General features: G+C 36.0%; 2 protein-coding genes across 4 annotated transcripts; one reads left to right on the top strand and one right to left on the bottom strand.

The window, feature by feature from the left end:
* Positions 1-3719: 3719 nt before the first annotated feature.
* On the top strand, positions 3720-11095 carry LOC128188391 (C-type lectin domain family 3 member A homolog). 3 transcript variants are annotated; one of them, XM_052859432.1, is made up of 6 exons: positions 3720-3771; positions 8403-8491; positions 9125-9212; positions 9727-9857; positions 10144-10291; positions 10524-11095. In XM_052859432.1, exons 3-6 carry the CDS (start codon positions 9161-9163, stop codon positions 10778-10780), a joined length of 588 nt encoding a protein of 195 aa, XP_052715392.1. In that variant the 5' UTR covers positions 3720-3771; positions 8403-8491; positions 9125-9160; the 3' UTR covers positions 10781-11095. The 3 variants fall into 3 exon arrangements, with proteins under 3 accessions (XP_052715392.1, XP_052715383.1, XP_052715374.1); XM_052859414.1 differs by lacking the exon at positions 3720-3771 and adding an exon at positions 7483-7933; XM_052859423.1 differs by lacking the exon at positions 8403-8491.
* Positions 11096-11228: 133 nt separating this feature from the next.
* On the bottom strand, positions 11229-18990 carry LOC128188384 (natural resistance-associated macrophage protein 2-like). The gene is made up of 16 exons (XM_052859401.1): positions 18887-18990; positions 17865-18028; positions 17139-17261; positions 16775-16853; positions 16278-16425; positions 15945-16083; positions 15668-15823; positions 15092-15161; positions 14502-14608; positions 13659-13748; positions 13542-13571; positions 12889-13109; positions 12558-12633; positions 11901-11978; positions 11672-11704; positions 11229-11509 (listed from the first exon to the last, which is right to left on the bottom strand). Exons 2-16 carry the CDS (start codon positions 17988-17990, stop codon positions 11405-11407), a joined length of 1581 nt encoding a protein of 526 aa, XP_052715361.1. The 5' UTR covers positions 17991-18028; positions 18887-18990; the 3' UTR covers positions 11229-11404.
* Between the last annotated feature and the right edge of the window lie 1131 nt (positions 18991-20121).

The following is a 20121-nucleotide window of genomic DNA, read 5'->3' as shown; positions in this document are numbered from 1 at the left end:
GTAGCTCAATGGCCACCCATTCGAATTTTTTCAGACTAAGAGCTACAGACCTGCAGCAAAATATCTTGGGACAGTGTACAGACTGTAGATTGTTAAATACTTTCAGTACCTTGATTTTTGAAAATGCAAAAAGGTTTTAGTATTATGTGCACCTCGTTGAGGAATTAAAGTTAAGATACTTTGATTTCAAACATGGCGAATTATTGTGCCAAATGACACAATACAAATACTGCATATATAAACAAAGTGACACACGCTATGTGGATATGTACACAGTCAAGAATAAATAGCTAATATATTCAGAATATATTCAGAATGGACAACTTACAAAAATACCACTGAAGTGTTTATTATAGCCACCCCATACCGTAACACCTAGCCAGATCAAAATGGTTTCCGATAGTTATTTCCACATCAAAACACACTACAAGTTCATAGCATCATATAAAATGGCGGCAAGCGAAGGCGGTCACGATCCGGGTGGCGGGGGCAATCTGTCCAATATTCCGAGCCGTGTCAACTTTGGGCCTGATTGCAATGGTGTTTCTAGTGTAACTTCTGATGGTCTTCTTACTCATTTACTTTGTTGTGATAATTTTGACGAACTGGGGAGGAATTTGTACAGCTTTTTACCTCGCACCCTACACCACCAGTGAGTCACTGTCGTGTATCCGCGCCGGTAGTGACATGTTTGGATAACGTGAAAATGGCGTATCCATTGCAAAAACAATCAGTGTTGTGTTCTTTTATCTATCGACAATGAGGTAAATATTAATTAAAACAATCGTAACAGTCGTTCATATTTTTCTTACGGTTTTGCAGTTGAAAAGAGCGAGTGTTATTTTTGTTCATCGTAAATAAAAACGACTTATTTGTAGGAATATCAATCGTTAATGTGCCATTTTAACGCTGAAACCAAGATCTATTTCGAAATAACGTTGATAATATAACACATACTAAAAATCTGAAGCAGCCAAAATTAATTTGAAAGATTACTCTAACCAAATGAAATCACTTCAATATAGTTTTAATACACTAATATGTATAAAAATAGCAATAACTTCATGCACCTGCTAAATAAAAAGTACGGTTTGGATTAACGAATTATTCCGGTTTGGATGCTAAAATATAAATTGTGCAAATGGTACGGTTTAGATGATTTTAAGATATAGCATTTTTTATATTTCAGACAAAAATGAAACAGTTGTGCAACTGTGGGTCTGCTAAGTCATATTTACTCTGTTGTTAAAAATAGTTGGTCCAAAAATCCAAGTGATGACGAGACCTGAGTAAACGTCGCCATTTTTTAAATCATAATTTTCACCAGAAAATCAAAACGATAAATATGTATCTATGTATATTACTGATCAAGATGTTTTGTTGATTTTTTCAATGAACAAACTAAAATAATAAAATTGATTACACAATATACCGGTATTTTACATTGCGCTGATTTCATTTCCAATGTATATTGCTATTCTGTTCATAATTTTGTACATGTGAAATAAAACAATGAACATGTTAGTTAAAATCCATAACCAATATTTATTTCATTTGTACTGCAATGACAAATCGTGGAAGCTAATGCTTACGAAGAGGACATTATGCACCTAAGTACAGCGCATGCGTAGAAAGTGAACGAATAACATAATTTACAACATTATAATTTAGTTTATTGAAAAGTAAAATTCTTTCTTTGGTGACTCGTGCGGGAAATTAAGGTGGCGATACTGCAGAAAAATACAAAACTCGCGTTGGTATTAAACATGAAAGTATAATAATAAAAATTTCATAGTTAAAAATTTGCCAAAGCGCGGTTTTAAGGCTGTTGCAATCTAAAAAGTTGTTTGGAGACATTTCAATTACCGGTATTAATTTAAAAAATTAGACAAGTGTCTATAAATAGTAATAAATACAGGTTTTTGGCATATGTGATACAGATGACATCACACAACTCGCATCGGCCTCCGTGGCTGATACAGGTTATTAGCCCTAGGGCTCATACGGATCCGTATCACACCCCTTGCAGAACTCGTCTGCCCTTTTCGTGCTGGCATTTCTACATGTTTACAGACTAAATATAAAACATTTGTTACAGTCGACATTTTTAAGTGCATTTGAAAACTTCAAATGCTAGCAAATGTTTTGGAGCAGTTAGCTTTTAAAGCCCGGGGAAATTCCAGTTCAGTAGCTATATGTTTATTAAAACAATTAGATCATATATTTTTATATAATATATGTACATACTACTTTCACATGATATTTAAAATCAAATTGTTCAAGTTCATTTTACTAAGTATGTAATAAATATGATAATAGATACCCCTTTTCCATATCACAGCCTGCATCAGCCCTTGACCAATATCACCCCTCGGGCCTACGGCCCTCGGCTGATATTGGAGTTGGTATAATAATTCTGTCTTTTGACTGATCTCTTTTGAATTTTTTTTCCAGACATCGTTTACAGCATATAAAGTTAGCCTCATAACTTAATCAAAACTGTCGTAAACACATGTTTATATTTGTGTCGTAAAGATTTTGGTAAGGCTGAATCTTTCTAAATTAATATCGATTGAATGATTATGCAACAGACTTAACATGTCTGTAAAACACTCTGTATGCAATTTTTATAATTAAGACAAGTTATTTTGAGCTTGTATTGTGTAAAATTGAAATTCAAATTACGTTATATAAAGTTTTGTTGACTTAAATATACAAGTCTTTCAACGTGTATGTTTATTTCTTTAAAGGGACTTGGACACGATTTGAGATCAAAAATTTTATTTTTATTTTTTATATATAAAATGGTTTACTGGTGCATTTTAAATGATTGACCAAAATATTAAATGTTAAAGTCAAGTTACAAGCGAGATACGGACTTTACAATTGGTTGTTATGTAGTCTTATAGTTGTTTACAAAAAATGTAATGTAGAGAATTACCATTTCTTAGAAAAAATGACATGTTAAAACCATTTTAAACTTGTTCAATATCTTCTTAAATACTATCATGAACAAAAGAACAAAAGAAAGATACATTTGATTGAAACTGACACAAATACAATACATGTGTAAAAATGAAAATATTCGAGCTTTGTTTACAAAACAAAGAATTACGAACCCTGTATCTTGCTTATGACTTGATATTTGACTATCAAATTTTGACATTGCATTATAAACTTCTATATTTATCAGTATAAACATTGAAAATGGAAAAATAAAATTTGAAAATTGTAAGTCAAATCATGTTCAAGTCCCTTTAAACAATGTGAATTCAAAGGTCAAATGTCACATGACGATCTCCATAATATTGAAAGCATGCTTTGCAGTGAGGGCATGCATGTCGCATAGTAGCGATGCAATATCCCCTTCGCGAAAATATAAGTAAAAGAACAGTTTAAACTCTTATATATTAACCACATCCAAACCGTATCAGATGCGCATCCAAACCGATCCTATTTTGAAAAACAAGGTCATCCAAACCTGTTCCGTTGTTCACAATTAATCGACATAAACTGCTTATTTACATAATTTTCACATACACTTCGTAGAAATTTAAAGATTGAATATGCTTTTAAATAGATTTGACGATCTCATTAATGTAAAAGTAAACAATGTAAGCGTTAAATAACACGAAAACTTATCAAGAAACGAACGATGCCGCCATTTTCACGTTATCCAAACATGTCACTACCGGCGCGGATACACGACAGTGGTGAGTAGTATTTACGAGAATGAAGGAGCGTTACCTACCGATGACCATACATCTACAGGTATTGTCTGCTATAACGATTACTCTGATTTAGATCACAATTTGCAAAATCTACCAAAGGGGTTGTACGTTGAGTTGAGCTTATTGAACTAGCATCTAGCAATGAAAAATTTATTATTGACTACCGAACCTCTCTGTGCAGTAAAGCTAAATCAATCGACAGCTGCCCCCCCCCCCCCCCCCCCTGGAAATTTGACTGTCCGAAAAACGACCAAAAACTGTTCTAGCATTATGAAGTATGCAAGAAATTGACTACAAGTTCATAGCATCGCGTCGTAGACAGTCCCCCTTGTTTTGTCAGCTGACTAGACTAACCCTACCCCGATCTAAATTAGAAAGAATAATCTTACCGTGACCAGGCTACGCTCAGTTAAACCGGGTCCGTAGGACATCTGTCATTTTAACGATAGAACATTCTATCTATTATGTTCTTATTCACCAGTTCAACCGAACATAAATTATTTATAAAATAAAACACAAACACATAATTTATAGGATAAGCTCGCATGCGCGAATGCAACAGACTTTAATAATCATATACATGTATAATATAGTACAAAGTAAACGGCTCTCAGTCTCTTTACTTTCATAAACAAGTACAAGCATACCCATTCTACAAAAGAAGAAAAAATCATGCAGAAACAAAAAAACTGACAGAAATTCAATGTTATCATTTGGGAGGGGTGGGTGGGGATAGTCTGTTGCAAAGTGGCATCGAACTTCGAATAACTTAAAAAAACCCAAATTCTACTTTATATGTGTACAAGTCATGCGTAGCACGGAATAATTCACCCTATTCACCCGTAAACATCAGTAAACAGCCAATCGATATGTAATATCGACACTCCCACTTAATTCAAAACAAACACACGTGTTTTCTGTAACTTTTATAAATATATGTACCTGATCAGGATCCCATCGAGCGGATTGCAAAAAAAAAAATGGTTTACATCGATTTATCTTATTAACAAAACTTTCAATAAGGTTGTGAAAACGAAAAAATAGGCAAAAATATGCAAATAATAAATGAAGACCTAAAAGTGGATCCAGCAATATGGAAAGGGGGGGGGTTCCAATCGTTGGAAATCAATACGTGTTACAAAATATTCAGAATTCATAAAAAAACAAAGACTTCTTGAACGTTTTCCCTGTGTAAAATTAAACAAACATTTATTTCGTCACTATGTATTTCAACATAAGCAGCATGTGGTGGGGCTACATAAAGGTGCTCATAATGGAAACATTGAAACACCATGCTCCAATACGTCGCGCTTCGGCTAAGCACATACAATGTACATCCCTGGATTACCTCTGAACTGAGAGGCCCTAGCATCAGGAAGCAGAAAACCCACATCCAAGCTAGGCGCAGTAAGGAACCAAGAGATGTAAAGCGGTTCAAGACACTCAAAGGGCAGCTACAGAGAGAAGTCCATACGAGCACACAGGGCTTACCTGGAGGATGTTGTAATTAAGTGATGACATGCGTACAAACCCAAAACGGTTTTGGTCATACATCAAAACCAGAAAGTAGGACTCATCTCAGATAGTAACACTCAAGTCAAAAGACGAATTCCTCCACATGGACACTACCAGCAAAGCCGACATCCTGAAGGAACAGTTTCACTCGGTTCAGTCGGAGAGGACCTCAGCGCTTTTCCATACTCTACTATGAGCAATATCCATGAAAAGGGAGTATTGAAGCTGCTAAAGGGACTGCGCCCATTCAAAGCCTCAGGGCCCGATAAAATCCCAGCATTCATCTTGAATCATAGTGCAGAGTCCTTAGCCCCATACCTAACAAGGATGTACCAGCTCTCCTTAGATCAAGGACAGATACAAGATGAATAGCGCAGAGCAAACATCTTCCCTATTTACAAGAAAGGGGAGAAACACCAACCATCAAACTACATGCCAGTCTCCCTAATATCAGTAGCCTGTAAGCTACAGGAACGCGTGGTATATATACACAGTACAGTTATGGATCACTTCGATCGCCACAAACATCCTGTTTGATGAACAACATGGCTTCCGAGCCTCCCGATCATGCGAGACCCAACTGGTGATTACCTGTACGTTAGGCCAAATTGCCAGGAACATGGATCAGGGGCATCAAACACACATTATGCTACTGGAATTTTCCAAGGCGTTTGATAAAGTACCCCAACAACGACTGCTACTGAAGTTGGAGCCCTATGGAGTGTCTGCAACAACGCTAGGATGGGTTTAGGACTTCCTGAGGCAGAGAACTCAAGCAGTGCTCCTGGATGGTCATACACCCTCAGCCCTTGACGTCCTCTCCGGGGTGTCACAAGGTACCGTCATAGGGCCACTTTTGTTCCAGACCTACATAAACTACCTTCCAGAGTGCACTAACTCGTATGCCAGACTGTTTGCTGACGACTGCCTGGTATATCGATAGATTTGAAGCCAGAGAGATGCAACAAGACTACGGGAAGATCTCACTGCCTAGAAGGATTGGAACACAGGTTGCAGATGAGTTTCCACCCGGAAAAGTGCACAATAACAAGATACTGCCATTGTTAACATCCTATTCTCTGCACGGTCACCAGCTGAAAGTTGTGGAGAGGGGAAAGTATCATGGTGTTTCTATCTCCCAGGATCTTCAGTGGACAAACACATCCATACCACCATACGCAAAGTTACAAGTAAGCTTGGCTTTCTGAGACGTGACCTGGGCCAATACACACCATCGGCAAAGGAAACAGCATACTGTACCCTGATCAGACCAGCAATCAAATATTCATCGTCCGTGTGGGGCCCCCACCAAGCCACACTCACCAGAGAAATTGAGCAGGTAAAACTTAGCGCTGCCAGGTTCGTATAACAACTATTGTGATACCTCCTCCGGGTGTGTAACCAGACTCCTGCGCCAACTTGGTCGAATAAGATTCCCTCCAGTACAGGAGAACTATACACAGACTAGTCCTCTGCTATAAGATCAGAAATCAGGTTGTGGACATACACCCAGAGAATTATTCACACCCGGTGACAGACGAACGAGAGGGAGTCACAGACTCAGACAGCCTCGGGCCAGTAAAAAAAGTATACAGGAGTTATTTCTTCCTACGAGCGGTGAGGTACTGGAATCGTCTACCAGAGCAAGTCACAGAAACACCTATCACAGAAGAGTTCAGGACCAGACTTTTCAGTGTCCCCTGGACTCATCTGCAACCATTGTAGACGACACAGGAAACTTAATTGTAAATAGTTTTAATTAACATCTTTTAGAATGGAAAGCCTCGATCCTTTTTAAACCACACCGAAGTTATTACTCACAAAAAGAACATCAGTGTACTGCATTAAGACATGGTCCTCGGTCCCCCCATTTCCCGGGGCGGAGAATTGGGGGGGGGGGGGGGCTAAGGGATAAATTTGTTTCCCTGAGGGGAAGGGGGATGACAATTAGGTTATGCAGCTGACCCCATGACCCCTCTCCCCCTCTAGCTCCTCGCATGGAATACCTACAACAGCGGGTTATAGCTCCAGAAAGTCAACACCCACCTACCCACCTTACAATCTTGACCCCCTCGCTGGCAAGGTCAAAGAAAATCTGTCTGCAAAAATAAACAACTATTCAAAATCTCCAACAATGACAGTTAATTGAAAAAACGCGAGTCTAAATTTTGATAGCATCAAAAGTTGCATATTTCACATCAATAACAATTCATGATCATTAATGTTTTTGTTTTGTTTTGTTTTTTGCAATGAAAATCCATCAAGTACTGTGAATTTAGTTCAGATACATGTACAGGTGAACACAAAGGAGTCCGCCTACATGTACACCTTCTTAAGCCCGGTCAAACCACAAAATATCAACATAACGTGCCAAAGTTCTTCAGTCGGTGACATGGAATTCTGACATCATTTTTACGTACATCCAATTAGGTTGATCATTGACAAACATTGTCAGTTATTAATAGTTTTATGTCAAATTTTATTAGCTACACGAGAAACAGGCATTGCCGTGTTGTTAATTGAAGTGATTACATCTGTGTCTAACGAATTCCACGACCCCAGTTAGTAGAAATCTCGGTCAAAATTCACAATGGTTGGCGATGCCCGTTCCCCCCGCTCTTTTCTCGACCCACGAGAACGGTGGACCGGTGTAGCAATTCTATTCTTATTTCAGGCAATTACTGCAGGTATATATTAAACGTTGATTCTTATTTCAATTCTGAAGAACCGTATTTTAGATATTAATCAATCAATGATATTAGATAATGGTTCTATATATTTTGTCAGAGAGTTCTGAATGACATAAAAGTTTATACCTTTCCGTTGTATTTCAATTAAAGCTAATTGATCCTTCTAAAAATCACAATTTTGTATGATCTTCAAAGGTTACTTCTTGGAGTATCTCTTAAAATTCAATTTAGACCGTTGTAGCCAAGTTCTTGGTTTTATGAAAAAGAACTTATTAATAAATTATTCAGAATAAGACAGATCATGCAGATACTGTCTTTGCAACTTCTTGTTATATAAAGGACTTCTTTTTTCTCCCAGAAGGCGTTTTCTAAAGTCTATCATGTATTGTTCAATAAGAATTTACTTTAACATCTTCGGACATTGTTTTATTTCGCTTCGAGTCAACAAGACGATCCTATATTGCAGACCATTACGAGTGTCCAGACGGATGGGTCCGATTCCAAGACTCCTGTTTCTTCTTCAGTAAAACCCGGGCCACGTGGGCTTCATCATCAGTCAGTACTGTAAACGTCCTTAAATTAACGCGCACAAATTTTTGCGAAAGCTTCACGTTGAATTGATTAGAGTAATTGGTTTTTAGTCCACCATTTATTAGGAAATCATAGAATCATTTGAACAAGAGCTTGAACTTTGGGTAGTTGTGTCAAACAGCAATGTGACATAGGCCTGACTATTTCATTGCTGGCCACTCAGTCATGGCTTTTTGAAATCAACAAGATTTGTCTGGATCTTAAGCTAAGATTACGCAATGTGTGCATATTTCGCTTGAAACGTCATATTTACTTGTTTTGACGCAAGAAAAAGATAGCTACGCCCTACTGAAAGTCCAAGGTCTTGTTAAAATGGTTCTAAGTGAATTGAATGAGTAGACAAGAAAAAATACGAGGTACATGTACATGTTTTGCATATTACGTGAAATAGATTAAGAGTCATTAATGTTGCATTTTTATCTTGTGTATTGGTTAAACTATTCGTCCTGTTGAAGATTTGGATTTACTTATCTTGGAAGTAAATTTTGTTGAACTACACGATAACTTATCCTTAATGTAATTGGCTATAGAATTAATGTCTGTATATACGTGTAGTTATTCTGTGACATCAACAACTGGATGTTATGTCTTTGACAGTACGTATGTGCCGAGCTGGGAGGGACCTTGGCTCACATGGAGACACAGGATAAAAGCGATTTTCTGGAGAACTTTGTCCTGAACCAAGGTTTGATTCCTTTATTAAGTTTTTCAAATTCAATAATGTATAAATAGTACCTGTTTGGGAGGGTAACAGTTGAAATTGACATCCCCAGGAAACCATTGTCAGCCGACGCGAAGCGAAGGTTGACAGTTTTCTTTCAACTGTTATCCTCCCAAACAGGCACTATCTACCGGGTATTTTATTATACTAATTTATTATGTCTTTAATTAATTTTTAGAGAATTTTTTTTATTGCTTTTATATAGAAATGACGTGAATTCTACGACAAACCGTACGCGCATAATTTACGCGCATGTAACAATTCGTGGTGTTACCCGTTGCTAAGTGTGTTGCTAACGCTGAGGGTAATAGAACGGATTATCAACTGCGTCTAAACCAATCAGATTTCAGTATTTAACATAAAAGTATAATAATATCAATTGACACACTGAATTGAACTGATAAATAAAACGGGAGTTTTATGTGTGGTATTCTCTCTCTCTCTCTATCTCATCAATTTCTTACCATATTTTGGACAGCTTATATTGGATGTATAAACGACAGAGAGGTTCGCTTCCTAGATGGCGAGTTTCACTACAGTGACTCTATGACAAATAGAATGTGTACAGTAAAATGCAGAAAAAGATTCTATGATTTTTCAGGAACACAGGTACTACATCTCATTTTAACAATACTGAATTTTATTATGAGACATAAATTTGTGATATTTACTGCTCATTGGTACAGACAGTCCTTTTAACTTTTTTATATCCCAGAATGTAAAATTGTTATATCTTAATATGTTCGTTTATGTATAATTTAAACATATATCATGATGAATCTTTTTAAACAAAGGCTTATTAAAAAATATACAAATGTTAAATGTTTGTAAGAGAGTATGAAAACATAAATATAAAACTGATCTCAAACGTGTTTTTCAACAAAATGTTTCTTAGTATTTCGGACAGTGTTTCTGTGGGAACGTATCGTGGGAGAAGTTCCAGAGTTATGGCCCGTCCCCAGAGGACCAGTGTACGCTACCCTGTCATGGTGATAAGCAGGAACGGTGCGGGGGTCACTGGAGGTCATCGGTATATTTAACAGGTGCTAAATATGCTATTATTGATTTTAATGATATTGAACAGGTAGTACATGTTCATTAATATGGTACTTGGCCCTTACTAGCTCGCTTAATTGGATACGAATAACTTGGTTTCAAAAACAGATTTAAAAATCCAATTGCTTTATGAACAAATATTTAAAATATATCAAACTTTATCTTTGAAGCACACTACAAAAAAACGAGTAAAGGAAAATAAAATGTTTTCACCCACAGGTGGCCGAAAACACTGGGTAGGGGGGACAGATATGATGGAGGAGGGAAAGTGGGCGTGGTTTCCCGGCAATGAACCTGTGACGTATACTGATTGGCTTCCGACAGAACCAGACAACAAATTACATTCGTCGTTAGAGAAAGAACACTGCATGACATTGTTGCCAAGCTCACATAATGTTTACCAATGGAGTGACGAAATATGTAGCGAGCTATTGAATTTCATATGTGAGAGAATCGCTATAAGGTCGGGTGTTTAATGGATTATGGTACGGTGGTTTGTTCGTTTGCAGCAGTCACGTGAATGGTCGCTTGCAATTGTCACGTGTATGATCGTTTAAAAATAGTTTTCATATATTTAGTTATCAATAACACAAAACAATTTTCTTCCTCCTTGTAATAAAATATATATAATAAGGGAAAGGTAAGTTAAATGTAAAAATGTATGTAGAGAATGTATTTACAATATATGTTTCATTCGCATATCTTAATCAAATTTTATGAAACTTCGTTTATCTTATTTGAAAACTTGCTTGTATCGCGTTTATTGCATATTGACTGAGTGTGAAGACCGTTACAGCTTGTTTCACCCAGAGCTCTAACGGCATAATTATTGCTTTTAAGCTTCTTAATTTGTGCTTACATATGTATACTTTATAGAAAACATCGTCATTTACCATTTCATATATTTTTAACAAATGAAGAAAATATGTTATATAATATATTTTGTTCTAAAATGCATGATACATATACATTAATATTGAAAAAAAAAATACCGGTATTTTAAAATAACGTAATAAGTCAAGACGCGGTAAAATAAAAGTAACAGTGTCAATCTCTGTAAAAGACATATCACAGGTAGATGGCGGAATGCGTTATTAACGTCATAAAGCGTGGATGTTTTCTGGCTGGTATGTCAGGGAACTTCGTCTTGCTATTTCATTGATAATCTCATCCTGACTCCAGCCAAACTTCTCTGATAGATATTTCTGAAATCACAGAAAACATTGCCAGTTTTTGATTGAATATAGCATAATTGGTTAAAATAAGGGACATTCCTTTAAATGACTTCCTACCAGAGGTTTTCCAACAGATTGAAATTGTAGTTTTCATTGGCCTTGAACATTACCGTACTGCATTTAAAAGATTACCTTTACTGTCAAAACCGTTCCAGGTCCCAAAGCCTGAATGACAAAAAAATGCTATATAATACTACTCATATCAATATTATGTAAAATAAATAAATAAATTTTAAAAACTTCTTGCGGTAAACAAGAAGTAAATGTTATCCAAGGAAATATAATTGCAAGTACATTGTATGCGTATATATGTATTCAGCTACGATACACAATTATTTCTGAGTGCTGTTATCGTACTCACAATATAAGCAACAAACATGGAGTAAATAAGTAGAACGACCGTTGTTACGAGGTAGATGTACCAGGCTTGTCCAGTCCCCTATGAAAAATATTAGATAAAATCACAAATAAATTAATCAAATTATAGGCAAGAACAAATGATATACCCTCAATGGTAAAAATACAATAGTATTTATCATTTTAATACTTCTACACGTATAAACATTATACATGTATTTTTTTTTAACTTTGTATAGGGAATTAAGAAAATACACCAACAGATGTCTTTAATGAAAAGATAAAATTAAATAAATGCAGTGTACAAGTAGTGTAGTGTAGTGGAAAAAAAACCCATTTCAATGTGGGTTGTTAATAGAACCATTTAACAAGAGCTTGGACTTTTGGTAGTTGTGTCAAACAGCAATGTGACGTAGGCCTGTCTATTTCATTGCTGGCCTCTCAGCCATGGCTCTTTGAAATCAACAAGATTTGTCTGGCTTTTGAGCTAAGACTACGCAATCAGTGCATATTTCGCTTGAAACCGCGCCATTTTTTAACTTATTAACTTGTTTTGACGCAAGAAATAGATAGCTACCTCCAACCGAAAGTCCAAGGTCTTGTAAAAATGGTTCTATTTTCAAAGTGCGTTGTAACAGTGCCCTTTTAGTTAGTAACATACCACAAAGACGATGACGAGGAAGAAGTTGATCCCCATCACCAACACCGCTAGAATCCAGACAGCCATCTTCATGGCCCTGACAATTCATTAAAAGCCTTAAGATTTACTTTTCACAAAACGGATGGGTCTTGCGTTTTCAACTTTGATTTGATTTGACTTTTGATACTTTCTGAATTATGTCAGTTACCATTAAGTTACGTTACGAGAATGTTAATTTTTGACTGATCACATTTAATATTCTTGACTTTAATTAAAAGCATTTACATTAAAAATAAATTATGTCATTTTTCATGTATTAAACATAATTCCATTGTTTTGCAAAAAAAACCACCTTCCATTTTTGAATTCTTTCATAATCCTTTCATTACTCGTGAAATGAAGCACAGGTAAGAGGGCAAAGGGTAACTGGACGCTCTGGAGGACATTTAACCAATTGTTCATCATGTCAAGGTCATTTGTTGCTGCCAAGGCAACGGTAATAGTGGGCACCATCGCGATAGATCGAGTTAGTAAAACTCGTTTCCATTTTGCCCACTTGATTTGAATAAAACCCTACAAGAATAAAACGGACAACGTGATATTGTTCTTCTCAGCAGATCAAACATAATAGCTAATTTCATGTAAGCGGTACATAAATGTCGCCGGTTTTAAATTTTATTGAAGTGGTATGTATGTGTTATAAATGGTGTGAAATACCGATACTTATATGGTGAATCATTTAGCTGAAACGTAATGCAACGATCAACTAACAACTGCAACTTTTTAAAAAATTCTGAGAAAAAATACTAGAGGATTTCGACCCGAATTTTCCACCAGAGCTACGTGTGGAGTTCTGTATAATTGTGATACTACTAGTTACGTTAGAGATAATCACACAAACGGTTGTCCGTACATTTGTTAAAGACAACTTATTGTCAACCAACCGGCTTTGTTTCTGATGTACATGCATACACATAGCTTCTTTATGTATAATCATTTTATTACCTCCATTACAAACTGACCAGCATACGTCCCCTAAAATAAAGTAAACAATGGTATTAAGAATATGAAAGTTTATTTTAAATACAGAAATCGAAACAATGTTTATATATACAGATGTACCGTCATAGTAGAACTCTGGCCTGCTGCTAAAATGCCTACTCCCCATACTATCTTCATCGCCAAGCCATAGTTTTCGGATAACCAGTTGCCCTATTGAATTTAATTTTAAAAAAATACGGTGGAGGAAAAGAAAAGCTTAAAGACAAAAACTATTCAACAATATTCAGTCTTCTCACTCATTTACACAATATTTACCCAATGTATTTAATAATTAATCAGTATTGGGAATATGAAAGATGCTGTACTCACAATAACCTGATATTTGAACACCTTAATTTTAAAAGATACCATCCAAATGTTTGAGAAGCAGTAGCGGATACAGAACATCTAATTCTAATTAATAAGATTAATAGCAGAGGGACTTTTACATTCATTATAATTATGTCTTCGTCACGCTATCAAAAGTATAACTAGAACAGAGCTCCTTGCAAAGCAATGAGTGGGTCTTCCGTTAACTTCAAAAGTTGTTTGTAAGAAATGCATAACAAAATCCGCAAATTCTTCAGAAGGAACGATTCCAATTAGTTCGGACAAGCCACGATTTAAAGAGACCTGTTCATAAATAGCCTTATTTAATTCAGTGTCAAATCATTTATGATTGCAAAGGTAAGAAAGAAAAATAAGTGTTTCATCATTTACAAAAAAAGACAATGAGTAAACGTTGAAAGACAAAGTTTTATATCATTGCACGAGATTATTACACTTTTTCTAAATACGATTATCACTTTAAAATTAAGTTAATGTGTGATTCCTAAATAGGACAGTGAGCTTTGCTGTCAATCATGTAAACGTAAGACCGTTTGTGAGGACTCTTTTATTTACTGCAAGTAGAAATCTACTTACTGCTATCCTCAGACTGGCCTGGTCGGCATAGATCGGGTCGGAGAAAGCTGCTGCGAACACGGAGACCACGAATAGGTTGACAAGGAAAGATACAAACAGGGCTATTGCTGAATCAAAAAGCGGAATAATGTGAATTCACCAACAATCATGGACGCTCAATTTTCGTGGATTCAGTAGCTATCCGCCATCCTTATTGATGTCGACATCAAAGGTATAGTTTATTTAAAGTTCAAAATCGTATCAAGTCAAATAGTATACTAGTAACTCTATCACGATGGAACCGATTGAGCAAAGTAAGAGTAATCAGCATTAATTGAAAAAAAATAAATGTTTAAACACTTTTTTCCGAACTGCCTGACTGGGTTAAGTAATAGACTCTTCCGCCGTAGTTAATTTCAAGTTGTCACTAAGCAAAATGATACTATTACCTTCTGAAAAAAAGCACCATACAAACGCGTTAAACTTCATATTTTTTTCTTATGTGTATCTATTGTAAGCATAATTTGAAGTTCTTTAATTTTATTTTCCTGTTTCAACTATTACTGGCGTGTGCGGTTTTTTTTTTTAAACGTCTTTAGTTTTCATCTTACCTGATTCAATGCTATTGTACATAATGGATTCTTGAACTTCTTTCTTGTCTTTTCGATCAATGATACGGGACTGTAAAATAAATTCAAACTGGATGTAGATGTGTTAGTATGGCATGAGTTTCCAATCAACACGCAAGATTACTGACTTAATTAAGTCATCAAATAGCTAAACTCAGAACGCTAAAAATGTTAACTACGTGTACGTGTTTAAAAAAATAAGCCAAACACTCTTTTTAGTATCTGAAAATTCTAACTTTAAAGGATTTTTAATGTTGACTTCGAGTATTATTTAAGTCTTTAGACTGAGTCTAAAACACCAGTTCAATGTCAAGCAAACAAGTCTTGAAAACGGTTGCTATCAGTATTCCAAAATATTCGAAATGAAATGTTTTTAATATACACCCCGGGTTATTAGACGGTTAATTTACTCTAAAGCCTCAATGAAGTCGATGTTCCTATCTTATATAAAAAAGAAATTTGGTAAAAATTAACATCTTTATGGAAGAACGGAAAGACATACGACAGGCAATGGTACTTTATTCCCTAGTAGCGATTCCTTTTTAATGAAAAACTTACTAATACTAGTGAACTGTGGAGATAAATGTTATGTGGCATGATGACGGCGCCCACAATGCCAACTAATTGTTGTATGGCGTCCTTATCACAATCCTGACACCATGGAAACCACAGACCAATCAGAATGTCTCCCTGATTTGGTTTAATTTTGATGTACTGCAAATACATTTATTTCATTGGTCAACTTCTTTCGTCAAATGTATTTATACAATACATATTTTTAAGATTTATATGAAAAGTATGTTACAACGAAATTCTTGCAGAAATGTTCTCTCACTATGTATAGAAAAGCCCCAGCCATTATTGTTATGAGGGTGCAAAAGAAGGCCTCCAGCTTCCTTAATCCAAACTGTTCCAAGAAAAGAAAGGTAAATGTGTCAGCCCCTGTAATCAGGACTCCAGCCCAGATAGGAATCCTTAAAGAAAAGAAAGGAAAAGTAAATTAGAAGAATTAACCTATACCAGAAAAGAGAAGCGTTAAAAAATTAACATCCAACTGAAATGCATAAGGAAACTATAAGGTAAGACTGGGTTTCAAAAATTGTAACAGAGCAGAATTCTTTATAATCTTTGAAATTCAATCAATGACTTCTATGATGTCTTTACTAACAATTTGTTGGAGAGTAGATTTATGGCTATGGCCGATCCTATGACTTCCTGTATGTCACTTCCGATAATTGCAATTTCAATCATGATCCAAAGTATGTACCGAGGAACTCTGGGATATTCCAGACGGCAAACTTCTGCGAGATTCATTCCTGAAAAGAAATGTCTGTACATAAGAATCTTTGTAAACTTATACTTAACCATGGAGATATAAATGAAATATGTTTGAGGGATACTAATACTAATACTTATGACAAATATGAGTAAATCAAGTGAGTTTGCTTGATAAAGTACGTGATAAATAGAAAGTCGTCTTGTAGGAGCACAGCCACGCTATGTCAAATAGATTATTCGCGTCGTCTGTTTTGGGGTTTTGGCTACTCTTGGTTCAATAGAAAGGTGAAAATGAGAGATGAATTTGGAAGCCCTGTTACGTTTCTTTGTAAGTTAAAAATTTACAAAAGGGTTTAAATATATGGAAGCTACAATGTAACAACTTACCAGTTACACAACCCAAGCGGGCTGCCAGCAGTTGAAGAATTAGACCCAAGACGGTTGACCACATCAACACCCATAGCAGCTAAAATAAAACATATCCTCCATCACATTCAAACCTTTACCGTTAAACAGAGTGTCTCCTAAATTCTGAATCTTCTTGAAAACAAATTCCGTATAATAAATAAAAAGGTAATTTTGATTAAAAAAAAATAATGAAAGAGATATACTGGTATATTTATTGTTTGAATAATTCAATAATTAAGCATATATTACTTGCATGTTGATATGCGTTTTCATATAAAAGTTCATGCGAATGAATGCTTTTTAGAACTTGCCAGTTCATTTGCTCACCATTCTATCTTATTACCTTATATTTAGCGATGGCTCCGGCTTGGAGATCAGACTCAATGTTTCCAGGGTCAAGGTACGCGATGCTCATCAAAAACCCGGGCCCTGTGTATGCCCAAAGCTTCCTAAAGCTGAACGCCGTCTATGAAAAGATCATCATAGTTACTCATTCTACATAGACAATAGCAAGGAGCCATGTGTGAAGAAGCCAGGAAGTAAACCCTCCTCTCTTGAAATTTCAACTACTTCATCCTTGGTCATCTTCATGGTCAAGGATAAAAATGATAGGTAAACTATATCAAGTTGCATTGTTTTAATCTAATATTAGCTTAATATGTTAAAAAATACATTGATTACCTTGCTTTAAGAGAATATTGATTGGTCTCGTTGTATAAATATACATGTACATGTATTAGCCTAATTGTTTATATTGTTTTAATGTTAAATGTTAATTATGACAAAATTTTGATTGGTAGAACAGATATATTTAGTGAATGTATGGCATTTTTAAAATGATAATACTCTGGCTTATTACGCCATGATAACATTGTATGACAATACAATATCTGGATACATGTCCAGATGGCAAACCAGCAACACATGGTATCATGCACTGTAAGTAAACTTCCATTGGAATAACGCATGCATTTATCAAGCATTAACAAACTCATTAGACCTGTTCAAAATTAATCGCTAAGCCAAGACCTCGAAATAATTTCCGTCAAGAAGTAGAACAAACACTTACCCCAGTAGACTTTGGAATCCTGACCTGACCGGCAGCGATCTCGAACCCCCTCCCCTCCTTCTGAATGGAGGGCTCATCTCCAGCGACATCGGCGACGTCCTCGTCAAGGGTGGCGTATTTGTTCATGTGTCGATTTTGTTCACTTTGTGTCTATTTCCTGTACCCTGCATGGATTTGATAAAAATTGTCCATATAAAGGCATCACTCTCATACGCATCGTGTGTAAAACTCTGTCATAAGTTAATATAGAAATGCTTTCCTGAGGGTCTTGCAAAATACGACTCCTTTTTTAAAGGTTCGGAGTGTCTGTCAGACACTTAGAATTCGCTTGATCTTGACAACAATTAAAGACGTCTTAAAATCGTTCCTAATCAAATCAGTACTACTCATCTTATGAAGAAAGTTAAGAGTACTGGTTTGATATGGGGGGGGGGGGGGGTGAGTGGGTGGGGTGGATGGAATATGAAGACATTTTCATATTTCATTCTTGTATTTGACGTTACGAAAATGTTATTTTTTGACTGATCACATTTAATCGCGAAAACGTCAGTGCCGTTAATTCTAAACCTAATTCTTCATATATTTTGGCGTTGATTTTGTCTTTGATGCAAGAGGACGACCATATATTACTTGTGTGGGTGGGTGGAAAAGGGGGAGAGAGGTTGTATTCAAACACCGATCATTACTCTGCAATGGGTTGCGTAATGGAAAATGTGTACTACAACTGTCGTGCATAAGGATTTCTTATGTTTGATAAAATTTTCACAAACGTTTTGTGCACGTGATCAAATCTGAAAGCTACAGCTATTAATGTCATTCACTTAATCGTGCAAACGAGTTTCATATAATTATGTGTGTTACACAAGCTGAAATGGGTGTAACAAAATTGACCAGCAAACATGATACGATGTCCAGGCGTCAAGTAAAGCTGTACATGTACAATTAAACTTAAATGTTCCGTTGATTTTTGAATGGTCATGATATGTATATATAAGTATAATTAAGTAGGTCATAACACTTACCTTATTCATTTATTAATTGTACTTATCAGTACATCATCAAGGGGTGCGTGTACATATATTCTACAGATAAATCATCCGCGGCCATATATACATGTAACATCAAGATTAAACAGTTGATAGCCGTGTATTTGAGTAAACAACGGCAAAGGGTCACATGAGAGTTATATTTATAACAGCTATAGTGCCTTTTGTTTTTAAATAATAATGTATGAATAATACGTACACACACCATTTTAAATAAATAGCCGGTTGCGGAAAGCAACTTAAATAAGTGTTAAAGTCCACTTAATATAAGCTGCACTGAAGATTGTATAGCTACAATAATGTAGCCCTCTTTTTTTTTTTGAGTCTCCAGTAAACATCAGATATAAAAAATCGGAGAGGGCTACATTATTGGAGCTATATAGATCGTAGTGACTGTGATATAGCTGCTAGCTTCAGCTCTGTCGCTTACCTACTAAGGAAAACCATTAATATTTATCCTAAAACCCTAACCTCCTTCCACCCCTGTCGAATAATAGATTTTTACTTTATGTTTTTCGACAAGCTAAAAACTTGGGTGGGTGGGGGGAAATTCAATTGCCTTTCCGAACACACTCTCAAATGAATATGTTAAGTGGCGTCGGAAGCAAATTGAAAAGGGAGGGGGGCTAGACTGATCATCAGAAATATTGACAAGCAATAAAAAAAAAGCCTAATTCCCCAAATCATTTCACAGAAAATTAAATGTGCATCTCCGATACAAAATATATATTCCGTCGCTTACCAGCAACTGTGTCTCTGTAACTGACCAAAGTACTATCGTCGTTTTCAATTACATATAGCGGTACTACTTGTGTGGATCTAAAGGGGTGGGGTTTTGAACTCCCCTATTCTCGCTCCCTGGATAAAGACCTCAGTTTGAACCCCCCCCCCCCCCCCCCCCCCAGCGCCCGCCAAGCAAGTCTGAACCAAGCCCCTTGTTGTTTAGGGGTTTTTTTTTTTGGGGGGGGGGGGGGGACAAATTCTTTATCATGTTAAGTGTAGTAATAAAATTTAATTTGCACGAAATATTGCAAGAACACTATAGTTTTGATAACAGAATATAGTCAACCCCCCCCCCCCCCCCCCCCGGGGAAAAAAATTCTTTATCTGCTCTCGTCAAGCTCATGTCAGTATTTTCTGTGGAATATCACAAGACCATTTAGTTTTGATAATAAACATTTCGCAATGTATCTATGTATCTAGTTTGAATT

Source organism: Crassostrea angulata, chromosome 1 (genome assembly GCF_025612915.1).
Source record: "Crassostrea angulata isolate pt1a10 chromosome 1, ASM2561291v2, whole genome shotgun sequence".
Taxonomy (NCBI): Eukaryota; Metazoa; Mollusca; class Bivalvia; order Ostreida; family Ostreidae; genus Magallana; species Magallana angulata.
Note: the sequence above shows the minus strand (reverse complement) of the source record. Positions and strands in the feature narration are given on the sequence as shown.